General features: G+C 38.8%; 1 protein-coding gene across 1 annotated transcript in view; it reads left to right on the top strand.

The window, feature by feature from the left end:
* LOC131226267 (mediator of RNA polymerase II transcription subunit 16) overlaps positions 1–18,455 on the top strand; it is a 58,389-nt gene that overhangs the window by 1,727 nt on the left and 38,207 nt on the right. Inside the window, exons 2-5 of the mRNA XM_058222053.1 lie at positions 790–858; positions 2,396–2,484; positions 15,389–15,501; positions 15,868–15,969. Coding sequence (XP_058078036.1) covers positions 790–858; positions 2,396–2,484; positions 15,389–15,501; positions 15,868–15,969 — 373 coding nt within the window. The remainder of the gene's footprint in view (positions 1–789; positions 859–2,395; positions 2,485–15,388; positions 15,502–15,867; positions 15,970–18,455) is intronic.

Below are 18,455 nucleotides of genomic sequence, written 5' to 3' on the forward strand. Positions count from 1 at the left end.
AGGCCCTCAGAATGTGGACTTGTGGGCCCCATGGTCCAATCAGCTGACAAATTGGGCAAATCGATTGGATTTGTCAGCCTCACAATTCAATGGGACCTCCAGATTCCCCCATCAGGAGAGTTGATGTGGTTCAGATCTTCAGTCAGACTGTCAATATTGTCTGGACCTTCAATCAGATCTTTTATGTCGTTAAGATCTTCAATTGGTACCCTTGATTTTGTTCGGGTTGTCAATCTGGACCCTTGATGTGGTCCAAATTTTAATTGGATTTTTTTTTTTTTTTTTTTTTTGGTTGAAAAGGAATGAAATTTATTAAACGAGCGCCGAGATGGCGCAAGAGCTGACAACCCTCTCAAAGAAAAGAAAGATTGCAATCTTTTATATCATCAATGCAAGATATCTAGCCCTTCAAACAAGACCTTGCTCTACAAATAATACAATTCGATAGCAGCAGGGCCCATTTTGGACCTCTGCACTGGGTTTGTTCTTGCATGGCTGCACCACCAGATGGTGGTTCGAATCATTCATGTTGGAGATTCCAATATTAATTTCCTTGACTTGTATTTGCATTGGTTGAAATCTGTACCATTATTTTCGTCTCACCTTTGTATGGATGGCGAGAGAATCTCTGATCAGTGAGATTTTCTCAATGTGGCCTGTCAGTGGTCAGGCCTGGAGGAGTGACTTGATTACCATGTCGTGGGTAGACAGGGTGAGCCTCATGGGGAACTTTTTCGTTTGTTAAGATTATGAGCTGATTATGATCTCTTTCTTGTATTTGTTGGCCAGTGCTGTCGGTTGGTGTGGAAGATTGAATGCTATAGCATGCGCGTCTGAGACATGTGCCAGGATACCCAGGTTTGTACTTTCATGAGTGTGACCATCTTCTCTCCTATGTAGAGACTAGACCTTTTTCCTAATGGCATGCTACTGTAATGAATCATCATCATCATCATCTTAGCCTTTCTCCCAACTTGGTGCTGCTATTGTTGTGAAAAAAAGGAAAAATAAAAAAGAAAAAAGGTTGTGGCTTTTAAATGGTAGATTGGCAGCAGACATTAACCTTCGTCTTTCCCCTGGCCTTCTATATATGTATGAATGTATGAGATGATTTCATCTCCAGCCAGTTCGGCCATAAATTACAGTCTGCCCAGTGGATAACCTCCATCCTTTCATAGGCATGTGATGTCCAATCCGTCCAATAGGTTGGCTCCATCACGAGGATTACCTTCTGCAAAAATCAGCCATATCCACTCTTTGAGTGGATCACACTTGTATTTTACTATTTTCCAATGGCTAGACTTTTTTTTTTTCCCTATGGTGCGGCCCACCTAATGAATAGATATGGATGATTTTTGCACTAGATGATCTTGGAAGGGTTGGATGTCACTTGCATTAACACATTTGGAAATTATCAGCTGGGTGGCCTGTACCCTATGGTCCAAGTCCAACCAGTTGGACCTAAAACCTGTGTGTGTGTGTGTGTGTGTGTGTGTGTGTGTGTGTGTGTGTGTGTGTAATATAGTCTGTTACCTCCCTCTGTCTATATATATATATATTTAATATAAGAAAATATAATATAATTTAATATGTTACCTGTGCGTCTATGATATTCTTGCGATCCACTTAAGGCGAATTATACTGTCAAATCTAAGAGCTTTAGGAAGAAAGCAAAGATAAAAGCTTGAACTTCAAAACTCCATGAGCTTACCCACAGCCAAAAGCCTGTTCAGAATACCTATTTCTATGAAAAGGGTTATTTTTAGAAACCCCATGATAGGGGCAATGCATCAATAATGCTATCAATTGCCATCTCATGAATATCCACGTCTTTTCAGTAAAATACAACACCAAGTTTATCAAAACTCCAAGTGAACACTTTTGTTTTTTGGGCAATGTCAAATCTAGTCTGCCGTCAACCTCTCCAATAATATCAAGGGGTCCACCCACAACCATGAGGCTAAGCAATGGATGATAAAACAGTCTCAACAAATTCCATTTTAGTTCCTCGCTTCCTGCCCTGGTAAAATGGATCAGATTCCCTCTTTATTGCAATCAAATATGAGTTCAATCGAGCCTTTTTTCCTTGGGCATGGCAAGCAATTGGGCTATGAAATTAATATGCATCCAACATGATTGAGCTGCGACAATGACACTCCACCAATGTTGCTTCCATCTCTGCCTGACCATAACCCGTCTTTTGGGCTCTCAAATCAATATGCATCCAATTTGAATTGGGTAGAGCACGTTCAATTCTTTCATATTGTTTCTTTGAAACATCTAAGATATTATCTCAAGTCTTCTGTTAATTTTCTATCAGAAGAAGGAAATCACATGCATGTTCCTTTTCACTGCTTGCCTATAATTTGTTGACAACTGGAATGGTGTTTTGTAGTTCTACCACAAATCCACCATTTTGGATACCCATACATATTGTAAATCCAGAGCGACCGACTGAATGTGCTGTGTTCAATGTCACAGCAGGTAAGCTTCATGGCTCCCTAGCAACTTTGAAATATCTTTAATCCTTGAGTTGAGATTCAGAATTGGATAGATACTAACTGCAGTAGTCATTGTTGGAAAACATGTGCAATGAACTTGATTGTACACTGTTGATCAGAAAAAAAAAGATTGTCCATGATTGTTTGTGACAGGATTTTAATCATACATGCATATTTTTGTGATACTTTCTCATCGAAGAATGAATATGCAACAAGAAACATTATGCACCAGAAAACTCTTTAAAGATTAACTTACAAGACTTAAGTCTCCAGATGGTAGAAGTGTTCTAGTGATACCTATCCTTAGCTAAGGAATCAACATTCTCATTTGCTTCTCCTATGAACATGGTGGAATAAGCGGAAGTCACAAGTCATGGATCTCTTTTGGTATGTTTGCATGTTTTCATGGAGATGAACTCCTAAGAATTCCATCTCACAACATTATGTCACCTTCAATGTTAGGCCCTACCATAGAGCTTCTTAGTTAATGGGAAATTATTGTCGTCAAGTTGCACAATCATTTTGGACTTAGTTGCATAACCAGGTGCTGCATCCCACTTTGCTCTTGCTTTGGCTTCATAGTTTTTTTTTTTTTTCTTCTTCTTATTTTTTGAGTGGTGTTTCGTAGTTGTTTAACCCATCTTGGCTGACTTAGGCGATTCCACTCAGGACTTGTCAGAGTTAACTGTTTTTTATTCCACTCGAGACTTGCCGAAGTCAACTCGTTTTTGAGCCCTAAACCCCAATTAAGGCCTTGTTTGCCAACCTTTCCCTCTACTACATGTCCCTCTTCCAGTGTTTGGAATCATCTATCTCCTGGATTGACAGAGTCTGGAGAGATTTCCTTTGGTAAGGGGGCTCCTTATGAAAATTTCCTCTATTGAATTGGAAGGAAGGAAGTCCGCGCTTCTGGGAAAATGGGCCCGTCGTCTTGGTAAGGAGGATTCTTGTCTTTTGAGATCTATTATCTCTGCCAAATATGGTCTTTCTCCTATGGATAGTGGACAAAAAATTCCTCCTTTTATTGATCATCTTATATTTTGAAAGGAATTGCTCGGGTAGCTCTATCTGTGTTTGTAGGTTTGGGGTTCTCCATGGGTGATGGTGTTAGAGTTAGATATTGGGATGACATATGGTATGGTGACTATTCCCTCAAATCTGCTTTCCCTGAGCTTGCCTCCCTCAGCCTTGATGTGGACATTTCCATGGCTTCCTACTACTCAGGTAGTGGTGAGGAAGGAATTTGGCTTCCTCCATTTAGGAGGAATCTTTAATCTTTTGTCTTATCTGTAGGGTGTCTCGCTTTCTTCGAAGGAGGATGACTCAATGGCTTGGAGGCTCAGTGCGTTGGCGCCTTCATTGTATGATCCTTCTACGTCATCCCTTTTGAGTCCGCTTCCTCAAGCACCTACAACCACATGGGTTTCCTCTGTTCCTATGCCACGCCGGCCTTTGCTTGGCTAATTGGAAGGCAGTTATGTTATGCTTGTATTAACCATTACGTAATAGTAACGGTTGATAACATTACATGATACGGGGTCAAATCGGTGACCCCCTGAAATTTGAAACCGTAACATTTGTTACGGGAGCCGTAATGGTTGTTACAAGGCATAACAACTGTTCTGGTTCTCATAATGGTCATTACGCACAATAACCTTATAGAGAACGGGAAAAAAAATTTAAAAAAACAAACGAAGAAAAAAAGCTTACTTGTTTTGATCTTCTTCTTTGACAGCAACCACGTAACGGATGGACGATGTTAATAATAATAGCCACGTAATATTTTTTAAAAAAACTTTGGCAACGTATGGTGCTAAGTGTTTGCATTGTTTCACTAATCGTGGGGTCCACCTTGGTGTATGTGTTGTATATCCATGTTGTCCATTAGTTTTTTCAGTTCATTTAGGGCATGGTCCCAAAAATGAGGCAGATCCAAATCTCAGGTGGACCACATAGTAGGGATTGAATACCTATAGTTAAAATTTTCCTATGGCCATTGTAGTGTTTATTTGCCGTCGAACTTGTTCATAAGGTCACATAGACCTAGATGAAGGGAAAACACAAATAACAGCTTGATCCAAACTTTTTTTGGTCCTAAGAAGTTTTCCTATGGCCATTGTAATGTTTATTTGCCATTGAACCTGTTGATAAGGTCATGTAGACTTGGATGAAGGGAAAACACAAATAACAACTTGATCCAAAAAAATTTTGGTCCGAAGAAGTTTTTAACGATGGGTGTTCGATCCCTATTGTGTGGTCCACCTGAGATTTGGATCCGCCTCGTTTTTGGGACCATGCCCGAAAATGAGTTGGCAAAACGGATGGACGACATGGATATACAACACATACATTGAGGTGGGGCCCACATTCAAGGCCTCACTCATTGGTGCTCCACCTAAGATTTGGATCTGCCACATTTTTAGGACCATGCCTTAAAATGGGTTGGCAAAACATATTGACGACATGGATATACAACACATACATCAAGGTGGGCCCCATGTTTAGGGCCTTACCCACTAGTGGTCCACCTGAGATTTGGATTTGCCTCATTTTTGGGCCAGCTCCAAAATGAGTTGGCAAAACAGATAGACAACATGGATATACAACACATACATCGACGTGGGCACCACATACAGGGTCTTAACAAAATTTTACATGAGGAATATACTAACTCAAAATTTAACCAATTAAATTATGGAGCCGTCGTTGCTAAGTCACAATTCCAAATCAAATTGTTTGAATGATTTTAGTTGTTAATTTGCGGACACTTGTTTTTTAAAATAGGACCATTTGATATTTTTCATTCTTCACCGTCGGGTAAATGTCGACCAATCCATTAGTGGGATAAGTGCCGATAGATTGCATGAATTTGAGGTCAATTTGGGGCATCGAGTGGTCTGCCCGAATTTAATTTCAATTTCTTCTTAAGATTTCTTGGGGAACTGATATCAAATTGTTAGGTATAGGAATTACATGTTCAAATGTGAGTGATGTTGAAATGAAATATACGCAAGTCATGTAATAAACCAATACTGTAAATAATGGTAAAACTTGCAAATGTGAGATGTTTTGGTAGTACATTCATTCTAATAAATTTATCATTGATATTATATAGTTAGATAATTAAATATAGAAGGTTTGCAGTCAATCCCTAGTTGCCAGGTTCTTAAATTCATCAGATAGCTTGATATAACATTTTCACCAACGAGTGGACCATTATACTATATAAACATCAAAACAAAAAAAATGAATGCATGTTTGGAATATTTACATTTTTTTTTTTGGATTTTTTACATATCTTTTTCAGACTTTTTCGAGAAAAAAATTCAATCAATATAGTAGCATATTGGCCGTTTTGCCCTTATATCGGTCGTATCTGAAAAAATATGCAGAAAATCCAAAAAATTGTAAATATTCCAAACATGCATTCATTTTTTGTTTTGAACATGTTTATGGTAGTGTAACGGTCCACTCTTTGGTGAGAATGTTGCATTGGGTTGTTTGATGAATTTATGAACCTCACAACCTGGGATTGATTCAAACCTCATATATTTGGAGTATTTGCTTTATTCTGATATTTTTTAGAATTTTTGAAGAAAAAAATTCAAGTGATACGAGGGGGTATCGGCCATTACGCCCCTTGTATCGGTAACGGTGGTGATTGTTACGGCCACCATTATTGATACAAAACACCTTGGGAAGGGGTCCAACGTTAACTATTGATAATCGTCACAAAAGGAGAATAGTTTTGCCAAATGTCTATATGTTGTGTTTGCAAGATGCGGACTCGATTGACCACTTTTTCCTTCATCGTCTGTTTTCTTGGGGTGTTTGGTCCAAAGTCGTTGGCCTTGAAGGTTCACTAGGTCATGCCTCTTTCCATTGATGGCCTCTTTGCCTCTTGGCATGCTGCCACTGGAGGAAGCTTTGGTAGGAAGAAATGGAGGGTCGTTTTGTTAGTAGTTCTCTGGGTTATTTGGGGAGAAAGGAACAATTGGTGCTTTCGCAACAAAAGTCTTTACTATGTTGGGGTTTTCAGTAGGATCCTTTTGTTCAGAGATTGGGCTCCTTGATTATTTATGGGGTTGGGTTGTCCCCTCGGGGTCTCTTCTAGCCGTTGGGTTGTTGTTGTTGTATTTTTAGTTTGTCTAGCTTTTTTTTTTCGTTTTCGTTTTCGTTTTCTTCTTCTTCTTGTTCTTCTTTTCCTTTGTTTGTTTTCCTTCTTTTTCTTTCGGTTGCAGCCTGATAAATTTACCATCTTTCTAAAAACGAATAAGTGTATACAAGGTGGAGGTCAAAATCGAATGTCACTCGGACGAGTTTGATTAATTTGTCAAGTGACTCAGTGACTTGTGCTAGTGGTGATAACCAGTCAAGTCGTGGTAATTTGTTTGAACTGTTTTTGTCAAGGTATTCAAAATTGATTATGTAACGGCCGTAACAGTAATGGTCATAATTGTTATGCATTACAGGATTGAAACGGCCGTAACGGCCGTTATAGAAAAAATAGGTTGTAAAGGCCCTGTAACGGTCCCATGACAGCCCTGTAATAGCCCCGTAACGGTCCTGTAACAGTGTTTTTTTTTTTTTTTTTATAAAATTTAAAAAATGGCCGTCTGGGAACACGTTGGTTTTTGTGGGGGGTTTTTAATGCTTCATATGAAAGGCCGATGGTAGGTGGTGATGGAGTTAAGAATGGAGGAGCTGCATCTCCCTTTGTGGATAGGTTTCTGTCCATCTTTTGCTTGGAAGAGGAGAAGATAAGGGGGAAGAAGAGTTATTTGATACTTTGATAGAGTTTAATGGTTGATACATCATACACGTGCGCTTAGAAATTGTAGGCGTGCCAAAGCAAACACTCCAAATAAACCATCTAAATTCTGGAACCTACCATAAAGAGACCGTGACCCTAAAACATATTGGTTGAACGATCCAAGCCTCTGACTTATGCTTTACTAGGGGTGTACATGAACCGAGCTAGCTCGGTTAGCTCGCTCAACTCAACTCGAAAAAGCTCGATTCGACTCGGTTCGAAGCTGAGTTCGAGCTGATTTTTTGAGCTCGAAAATGAGTTCGAGCATGCCCTAGCTCGACTCGACTCGGATCGAATCTAGCTCGAATCGAACCAGTTTGGTGACTCGGTTACTTTGCCATTGATGTTGCTCACCAACTGTTTGATAAAATGACTCAACAAAATGTGGCTGGTGGCAAGGAAGGTTTGGCCGGTGGCAAGCAAGGTATGTACATTAAATAAATACCTTCTCTCTCTCTCTCTCTCTCTCTCCTTCTTTTTTTTTTTTTTTTTTTGGTTTTTATGTTACTTAAAAGGTGTTTGATAAAACACCTATAAAACCATTGCCTTTGTTTATAAAATAGTGGGTTTTTGAAGTTGCAGTTCAGGTGTTTGTGGAAATGCCTCCATGGGGAACTCGGCTCGATCTTGGCCCGAGCTGCTGACCGAATCGAGCCGAGCTAGCTTGTTAGGCTCGAGGACCGAGCCGAGCCGAGTTCGAGCTGAGGTCAGCCAATGTTCGAGCTGAGTCAAGCTAAGGCCAGCTCGACTCGGTTCGACTCGATGTACAACCCTATGCTTTACCTATTTGTCGAATTAGTTCCGTTTTCTATTCTTCAATCAAGTCGTCCCGTAAAAGTTCACAGATCTGGTAGTTACGTTACTCAATTAGTATTATTTTTTTTGTTAATAACCCATCTAAATTGGGATTCACAATTTAGGTGGTTCAACTTGAGTTATTTTTACTCCACATGCAGAATCTTGAAGAGCTTGTGTATAATCTATCATACTCATGCTCTACAAAATTGTGAAATTTCTCTCCCAATTGACTAGACAGAAGTTAGAACTTTGCTAACCACATGAGTGTGGATAACATGGCCCATCTACATTCCACCCGTGTGACAAAGTGTCACTCGTGGGGCAATCCACCTCACCTATTAGATGGGCGCCACAATGAAAATCCCATTGACAAAAGATAAGCCCGATCCATGGATCACTAGAGCTAGAGGCTACAAAACAAATGAATGGATAAAAATGTTTAGCCAAGCCTTTTTAAGACATCCTAAAGTTTCTTAAATTCACAAGTGGAGCGAGCTTGACTTTAAAGCATTGGTATCTATAGGGTGGGATCCACCTGATGGTCTTCTTAGATCTCACACATGTTCCATGTTGGCATGTGGTGTCATGAAGTTACTCTCTTGTCCATATGCCCATTGATAGAGTTAACCTTGCCAACCAAATGCTTTAAAGAAGTACATGATCCTGTGATAGTTCAACACCATTTTAATTTTAAATTTAGTGATGATTCATCCTCCTCTTACATGGTACTTATGTACTGTCCTGACTGTCCAGGTTATGGGGTATATTGTGGATGAGCATATCTCCAAACTCACATCAAGCAATACTATTGAGAATTGACAAGTAATTAAGCATTTTTAAATATTTATCTATAATTTCTCTAATTATAAATTTGATTAAATAGAAAAACATGACTCACCCAAGTCGCCATGTTGACCCATTCGAGTCAAATTTTGTGGACTAAGCAAGTCGATCCAAGTCTATAAGGCCAACCTTGGTTTATACTTGCTAGCATATGGAAATAGATGATCCCCTGCACTTGATACTGTTGGCTTTTCGCTTCATGCTTTGTGCAACTATAATTTAAAACCTTTTCACAACAGATTTGGAGCTAAAAATTCTTCATGTTTGCACTCATGAATTTAGGAAAATAGAAAATTATGAGTAACTAGGTAAAATCGCCCAATCCAATGGCATTGCACCGATGGTTCTAGTAGTAGTATCTAAACAAAAGACAACCAATTCCCACTACATGAAAAGATAAAGAAAGAAACATTTTCCATTTACTATTCCAAATATTCATCAACAAAGCTAGACTTGAATATTTTTAAGCTAGCTATGACATAACAAAATCCCTAAAAGATTGGACACATGGACTTCTAGTAAAGCAGGAAACTTGACAATTATTCTAAAGATTCTAAAACTAAAAGGGAAATAGCATAACTGAATGGAGACATCAAATCAGGAAATTTCCAAAATATATTGATGTAGGATGTGCCACAGATCCATTCTTCGCATAGTTGGACCAAAAGAAGCCTGAATGGAAGCAGAAGTAGTCTGTCAGATCCGGGCCCAGTCCTGCGTAGTGCATGATGTAACTGGGCCCCAAGCGTGACTGGTTTGAAGAAATTCATTCCAGATAGGGAGAAATTGCCGTTTGAAGTGTCGACTGTAAATTAGCCATAACTTCTGATATGGGTAGCATTATGGAATGTACGACCTATCGATAGTTATGTAGTGGGCCATCTGAGGTCAATCTACCTACATAGTGGGTTGCATCCGTCCGTTTCGTGAGAAAACTCACCCTTCTGGTTCAAAATTGTTGTTTTATGAAAAAATTACTATTTTTAATAATTTCGAGTTTTAAGATTTCTGTCTTTTTAAAAATTGCTTCTAATCATACTAGGAATCCTTTGGTAAGATTTATTCGGACTTTTTATTTTTGGCAAATTAGGCTTTAGAAGAGTTTTACTATTTTTGGTAACTTTCGAATTAGGGTTTCGCCTTATCTTTATAAATGATGTAATCGTGAAGTCTTAGAATCATATCTCAATACAATTTCAAATTTCCCTTTATCTTGTGGATTCAATATCTACCTTGGGGATTCAAGGTTTTGCCTGCCTGAGGAAGACGATAATCTTCTTCTCATTGTTTCACGTCATTCCTAATGTTAGTTGGTATCAGAGAGAGGCTTTTCCTCAATTTGACGACATCTAACAAGGATTTGGGCAACAACGCCATGGACAGTGTTCCATGGAACAATCCTAAGCAATGATGGCCCTTAAAGCTTTCCAGTGGGGAGAATTTCTAAGCCATGTAAGGATTGCAGGCGGCGTACGACTGTTTGACGAAAGCTTTAGGACAGACCTGTGTTCGTAATAATGAGCAACATGAGATCTGTAATGGAGTTCGTGGTCATCATGTTCATGGTGTGATACTGATGATGAATCACAGTCCAATACCCGATAATGGTGAATTGCAATCCACTACTCTAATCATGAGGAAGTTGTTGTACATGCCGAAGGAGGAGGTTAATCCGCTGTGGCACAACATCTTTCAAATGAAGCGCACTGTGAATCAAAAGATCTGTGATTTGATCATAGATGGTAGAGCAGTGAGAACATCGTGTCGAAGACTATGGTGGAAAAGTTGCAATTGAAGATAGAAATGCACCCCTCTCAGTACATGATTGGATGGATTAAGAACAAAGTAACGTGTGACGTAGTTGATATGCAGGCTTGTCACATGCTACTTGGTCAACCATGGCGGTACGATGTTAATGCTACATACATACAGGCTGGGATAATATATTTGTTTTTGTTAAAGATAGTAGAAAGATTATCATCGCCCTTATGAGAACGGAGAACCAACCCAAGACTTCTAAAGCGGAGGGGTGGTCTCTTGTAACCTTATGGGATTTTGTCAAAGAATTTGAGGAGACAGGGGTGATCAATGCATTAGTTGTGAAGGAGGGAGAAGTAGAACCCACAAACATTCTGAATAAGTTGAAACTTGTATTGCAGGAGTTAAAGGGGATTATACCCAAAGAACTTCTTGACGAGTTGCCCCTTATGCATATTATTTAGCACCACATTGATATTGTCCTAGGAGCAAGTCTGCCTAATTGCCCACATTATCGGATGAGACCGAAAGAATGCAAGATCTTGCATGGACAAGTGGAGGAACTAATCCGTAAGGGTCTAGTGAGGGAGAGCATGAGTCTGTGTGTTGTTCCAACCCTACCCTATTGGTGCCCAAGAAGTTACAGGAGTCTAATGCCAAGTATAAGGAAGAGGTTAATAAACATCGGTGCTTGAAGGTGTTTGAAGTGGATGATAATGTGCCAGTTCACCTGTGCAAGGAGAGGTTTTCAACTGGGACATATAATAAGCCGATGAATAAAAAGATAGATCTTGTTTCAATTCTCAGGAAAATCAATGATAACGACTATGTTGTTGATCTTCTTGAGGGCATGGAGATCTCACAAACTTTCAATGTAACAAACTTGTATGAGTATCATGAGCCGAGTCCATTGAGTAACTTTAGGACAAGTTCTTTCCAAGTGCGGGGGTCTGATGTAGGACATGTCATAGATGCATTCTTGGCACTACTGGACTAAAAGAAGCCCAAATGGAAGCGAAATTTGTTTGTCAAATCTGAGCCTAGTCTTACGTAGGGCATTGCGTAACTGGGCCCCAGGCGCATCTGGTTCAAACAAATTCATTCCGGATGGGGAGAAATTGTTGTCCGAAGTGTGGACAGTAAATCAGCTATAAGTTTTGATCCAGGTATCGTCATGGAATGCATGACCTATCGATCTTTATGTAGCGGGCCATCTAAGTTCAACTGACCTGCGTAGTGGGTTGCATCTGTTCATTTCGCGAGAAATCCCACCCTTCTGGTTCAAAATTGTAGTTTTAGGAAAAAATTACTATTTTTAGTAATTTCTATTTTTGTCGTATCTCCTTATTTTTAGAGTTTTAGGATTTCTGTCTTTTTTGAAATTGCTTGTAATCATGCTAGGAATCCTCCAATAAGGCTGATCTAGACTTTCTATTTTCGGCAAATTAGGCTTTAGAAGAGTTTTAATAATTTAGGTAACTTTTGAATTAGGGTTTCACTTTATCTTTATAAGTGATGTAATTGGGAAGTCTTAGAATCATATCTCAATACAATTTCGAATTTGCCTTCTTTATCTTGTGGATTCAAGGTTTTGCTTACTTGAGGAAGATGGTGACTTCTCATTGTTTTATGTCCTTCTCTACATCATATATTATCAAGTCCAAGCTACATGTCTATTCCATCAATGCCATTCGATTGGATTGGCAGAACACAAAAAATTGGACCACTGAATTGCGTCCACATGTCATTTGACCTTGACTTGGCGTGTATCTTTAATCTAATCAATCTAGGCACTTGAAATGGTCTAGATTCACAATTCAGATGGTTAAATGGTCCAGAACTCTAATCTGGGCTGTTGGATCAGTCCAATCTATTTTAAGGACAATTGGTTTAGCTTGAGCAGTATGCGTTCTAATGGCTTAATTTTAATTAACAATTTCTGTGGCCTAGATGCATTCTTTCATCACTTGTTTGTTGTCCTGGATGTTATTTATTTTTTTATTTTTTTTGGGGGGGTGGGGGTGTGGAAGATGCTTTGATGATTCTGAGAAGGATTTTGAATTTTTCATCCGTAGGGTGGGGGATGAATGGAAGATGCTTTAATGATTCTGAGAAGGATGTTGGATTTTTCATCCGTAGGGTGAAATCCTTCATTGCTGATTGGGCTTCTTGTTTTGCATTATTGAAAGATAGTATCTTTCTTTTTGCTAGATAGGGTTGTAAGGTTTTTGGCACCATCTTGGTGCCTTCTTAATGAAATTCCCTCTATCTTTCATAAAAACAAGCAATTGATAAACAAAATATTGAAAATAATTTATGATTGCCTCACAAAATGGTAATCTGTATGAAACATTACTTGCTTTCTTAAAAAATTAGAGAACGACCACGGAAGGATAGAAAAGCAAAAAGAAGAACAAAGCTTGTGCTTTTTTGTTATATAGCCTCATGGTACCTGCAGTGAAAAATAAACTAAAATCTAGAGGGTGAGAGGAAGATTTTATGAGTAGTTTCTTCAACAACAAGAGAATGGAGGCAAGCTTGAGGTCTAGGAAGAAGACATCTTTTGACTTGAAATAGTAATTCACATAAAACAAATTGAGAGGGATTAAAGGAAGTTTTGTGAAAAATATGTTTGGACACCTCACTTTAAATTGTCTGACACATGGCACTTTTCTCTGACATCACTAAGATATTTTATTTGTACAGATTTTGAAGTGTTGTGTCGTGTCTGGGAGTGTCCAAGTGTATGCAAGTGTCTAGGTAACACTGTGTACCACGCAGTGTTCGAAGTATCGGTATCGCTACAACTACAAGTTTCGCTGGCCAAGGATATGGAAACAATATCGATATCGTTGATAACCAGAAATGCAGGGAAACATAGGATAAACGATGGATTTTTCAGTGAAACTTCAGGAGATGTTAAAATGTACATATTTGCATATTTAGAAATTAAAAAAAATAATGCAAAAAGAATATATACATAGCAAGTTTCCATTTAATGGGGCCTTACAAGCATGTGCTGGTGTAAGAAATCAGTCCAACCATCCTCTCCGGCCAATTTAATCATCCAACATTCCATCTAAACATCCATTTATATTGCAAAATATCAACAACACATGATATTTCACCAAGAAATCATCAACAATTGGAAAGGAAACGAAAGATTGTGGTCTCAATATCTTGCATGTTGCGATATCGATAATATCGAGATATTTTTTGTCTTGCATGTTGAGATAATATTGAGATATTATCAATATTATCAATGACAAATTGAACACTACGTCCATGTGCCTGCGGAAAAATTTTATGATAAAAAAATTTCTAATAAACAAAATTTTGATGATATCAATATGTTGGCGATATTATTGAAATATCGTCAATATAGTAATGATACAAGCATTACCTAGAATTTACATAGTCGAAATTATTGGCGATACAGTGGCGATATTGATGCATTGACAATACAAGTGACACCTAGAATTTACATAGTTGAAAATATTGATGATTATATTAGCGATATTGATATGTTGGCGATACTTAGCGATACATTGCTAATACCTAGAATTTCTGATACTACCAGCGTTATCGATATTGCTACCAGTGTTATCGGTATCGTTGAGCTAGAGATAAAGATAATATCAGAGATATTTCGATAATATCGGAGATAATTTGAACACAGGTACCGCGTACCAAAGCGACCCGCGATCCAGGTAACCTTGGATTACATAGCCTGGGAAAGCTTTCAATCGGGCGGATCCACATGTAACAGGATGTGTCCTGGCTTGATTGGGAGAACAGACAAGTGGTTAGTACTTGTTGTGGATGGGAGCCATCAGCTTGAGCACCTGTAGGGAATGGTAAACTATAAAAGGAAATGGATTAAAAATGCTTGGTCGGTTGCTGCCTGGTATGTTTAGGACGCATGGCAGCAGCTGTGACTGCTTTTGAAGGGAAGTTACTGTCTAAGCTAGCTTCCATATTCTTGAATTCTCCCCCTAGTATCAATGAAAGTTTCTTGAGAGTCCCCACCAACTCTTCAGAAGCCCCAATTTCTTCACCCTTGGAAGTTCTGTGATGTTCGTGTTCCTAACCACTTTGCTTCCAAAATCTCCTAGTAGTAGGAAACCAAGCCATCATTTCTTATGTCCAACACATAATTCTGATGAGTATTCACAAACCTTTCTTGCTTTCTAAATGTCTTTCGAGAATCTAACCCAATTTCTCTATGGACCTTAGTGCAGACCTATCGAAAAGGGTCACCCTATCCTATTCAGAAGAGTCTTAGTTTCCTTCTTGGATGCATCTCAAAACTTATGGCTTTCCAAACGTTGAATCAACCCTTCTTTTAATCATTCTTGGAATACAGCTCTATAAACTTAATAGCATCAACCATGTTCAACTTCATCTGCCCGTCATCCAAGTTTGACCTTCTGGTTGGCCTTGATATCTTGCAATCATTAAACTTCTAGGTATGGAACATATATGCGATGTTTATGTGAGAGTTGGGAGCATTATTGTCTTCAGACTCCATCCCTAGAATATCTTAGAAGTTTATGAAGTAAGCTAACAATGTCAAGTGGAATACTTGTGTAGGTTTTACTTATTTTAGCACGGTTTATTTGCACTTCCCATAATCTACTTTTTAAAGTTTTTTATTATGATTATTATTTTGCAGATTCTCCACGTGATTCAGTTCAGTTTATTGAATGGTCTCCTACATCTTGTCCTCGTGCTTTACTAATTGCTAATTTTCATGGAAGGACAACTATCTGGACTCAGCCTTCTCAAGTAAGCCGGCATTGCTAGAATTTTCTCCTTATTATTTATTTATTTGTTTGATAGTTTGTTGTTGTTGTTGTTGTTATGGGATCTTTTTCGCATTCTGTCAAGAACAATAAAAATAAAAATCCTGCTGGCCTCTTGTCAATGTTTTTGCAAATTTCAATGTAAACAATAAGTATGACCTCTTATTTTCCAGCCAAGAAATTGAGTTTTATTCTTTGTAATTTGTTCTCTTAAGCTGTCATCCTAGGATGTCCAAGCAACCTTTTCTTTTTCAGGTGGTATACGCTTGTTTATTTTCATGAGGCGTGTTGTCTGTTTTCTCAGTGCTACAACTTCGACCTTTAATGCATTTTGTTCTGGCATATTCAGGGTTCTGTAAATCTTGTACGGGATGCCACCTGCTGGCGGTGTGAACATGAGTGGCGGCAGGATATTGCTGTTGCTACAAAGTGGTTGTCAGGGATGTCTCCGGTATGCTTTCATGGATTTTCTGCCCTGGCATTATAACTTGCTACATTCTAATTTGCATGCATCATTGATGTTTATATGACAATGCTGTTTCATACATGCAAGGTAGTGCTGGGATGCACTGTAATGATTCTTTAGTTGTGTGATTATACATTTAAACAATTGACCTACTGTACATATGAATTCATAAAGGATTCTTAATTGTTTAAATCTTTTGATAGAAAAGTACTTTTCGCTCAAGAAAAAAAAAGAATGTACCTTTTGCCTGTTTAAAAAAGAGGAAGTACCTTTCTGATTTTAAGTCTGTTTAGAACAGTGTTTTAAATAGTTACGCTATGTAGTTTGTAGCTTACACTAAGTAGTGTAGCATAGCCTTAATGCTACATAACTAATGAAAATTGCTCAAGTCACATGTAGCCTACTCTTCATGATAATTTGCATGAGCAACACTACACTACATGCTACGTAGCTCACATTACAAGTTATTTTTCACTACAATATTAAAACCAATTAATATTTTCAATGATTTGTTATATTTAGAATTTGTTGAAACACATTAGTCTGATCTTCTCTTGTCATCCTGGGATTGTATGAAGCCTCACATCTTATTGACATAAGCACTTCATATCTAGATGGGTAATGGATTGCATATTTTGGATCTGGAATCTGGGTAAGACCCATGGGAAGGAAAGATTGGGATTTTTTTCCTTTTTTTTTTCGGGGGGGGGGGGAGGGGGGAGGTACGGGAATGGTAAGGTCCCCTTTTTTTTTGAATGGGTACTGTTAGGGTTTTCATGGGTTTAGGAAGGGAATGTGTTTCGATGGGTTTGGGAAGGAATAGGTTTTGGAAGGGAATAAGATGGGTATGATAAACTCCTTATTTTTCTTTCAGTTCCCAAGGATGGAAGAGAAATAAGAGACTGAAAAAGGTTAAAGAATGTACCTTAAAGTTGCCAAGTATGGAAATTGTTGCAACTGGTAGACGAGGGGAGCTTCGCGACTGTCTAAATGACTTTTTTTTTTCTTTTTATGAAAAAAAGATGAGTACGCGCGCGGGAGCGCGATGACTTTGTTTTTTAGTTGGGTCACTCGATCCGTCGAGTGTTTCCTTAGCAACAGCCACCGCAGATAGCGCTCCACTGCTATCGTCAAGCTTGGACATGAGACTACACGTGCAAGAGGATGAATATTTTCTGAAAAGGAAGAAAACTTCTCTCTAACAGCATAATGAGACTACACGGTTAACAACTCTTTTTATTATTTTTTTGAAAAAGCAACGAAGAATATCATTAAAGAGGGAAAGGAACTACAAACGAAGGAAAAGGAAAGCAACAGAAGGAGGGCTGCTAAGATGGCAGACGACTCCTAACTACCTAAAAAAGAAAGATCAGCCTTATTCAAATCCTTTACATTAACAGCCCATTCTAAAACCATTGATTTAGCCCTGACACCTACCTCCTTCGCAGAATTCGATCGATCATTGAAACATCTTTCGTTTCTTTCCTCCCAAATAGCCCACCAAATAGCAAGAATGGCCATGCGCCAGATAATCGATTTGATTTTAGCAAGCTTGGACCCATTCCACGCAATCAACAGATTAGCAGCCGATTCTGGAGCACACCAGGACACTGAGAATAGCTGACAGAACTCTATCAATATGGGAGAGATAAAGGAACAGTGTACCAGCAAATGGTTCATAGATTCCGCCTGACGCATACAACAAGGGCAAACGTTGACAATCTGCATGCCTCTCTTGGCCAGATTATCAATAGTAAGAATTCTATTACGAGCCGCAAGCCACCCGAAACATTTGATCTTTGGTGGAACTTGATATTTCCAAATAAAAGGAGTTGCATGAAATTGAGGCTGGGCCGCAGGATAAATAGCTGCATAGAGGGACTTGACCAAGAAGACCGCGGAATTTTCCAGCAGCCGCTCAATGTTGTCAGGCTGAGAGGGAATAAGCTTATAATTGGAGATGCGATCGTGAAGAGACGTATATTCATCAGCCTCGCTGTCATTGAGATTTCTGGAGCATTTGATGTCCCACACGAACTGATCAGAAATGAAATAACCACATCTATTAATAAAAATCCCTCTGTCAGGGGAAAGCCGATAGATTTGCAGGAAAACGAATTTGAGAGGCTTTTCTCCTACCCATAAATCTTCCCAAAAACGAGTTGCTGAACCATTACCCAATACATACCTGTTAGCTATCACATGGTTTTTGGCTTTGAGGACTCCTTTCCAGATGTGAGAAGCCTTGTAGTATGACTTATCTTTAGGCCACCAGTTACCAATGGAAGCACCATACTTTCCTCTAACAATCGAAGACCAAAGGGTATCTTGATCCGAGGCAAATCGCCAAGCCCATTTCCCCAGCAGCGCCGAATTCATAATCTTCAGAATCTTCACATTTGCACCTCCCTCTCTGAAAACCTTGCATACCTGATTCCATTCTAGGAGATGAATCTTCCTCTGATTTTCCT

The sequence above is a fragment of the Magnolia sinica genome, chromosome 14 (genome assembly GCF_029962835.1).
Source record: "Magnolia sinica isolate HGM2019 chromosome 14, MsV1, whole genome shotgun sequence".
Classification (NCBI taxonomy): Eukaryota; Viridiplantae; Streptophyta; class Magnoliopsida; order Magnoliales; family Magnoliaceae; genus Magnolia; species Magnolia sinica.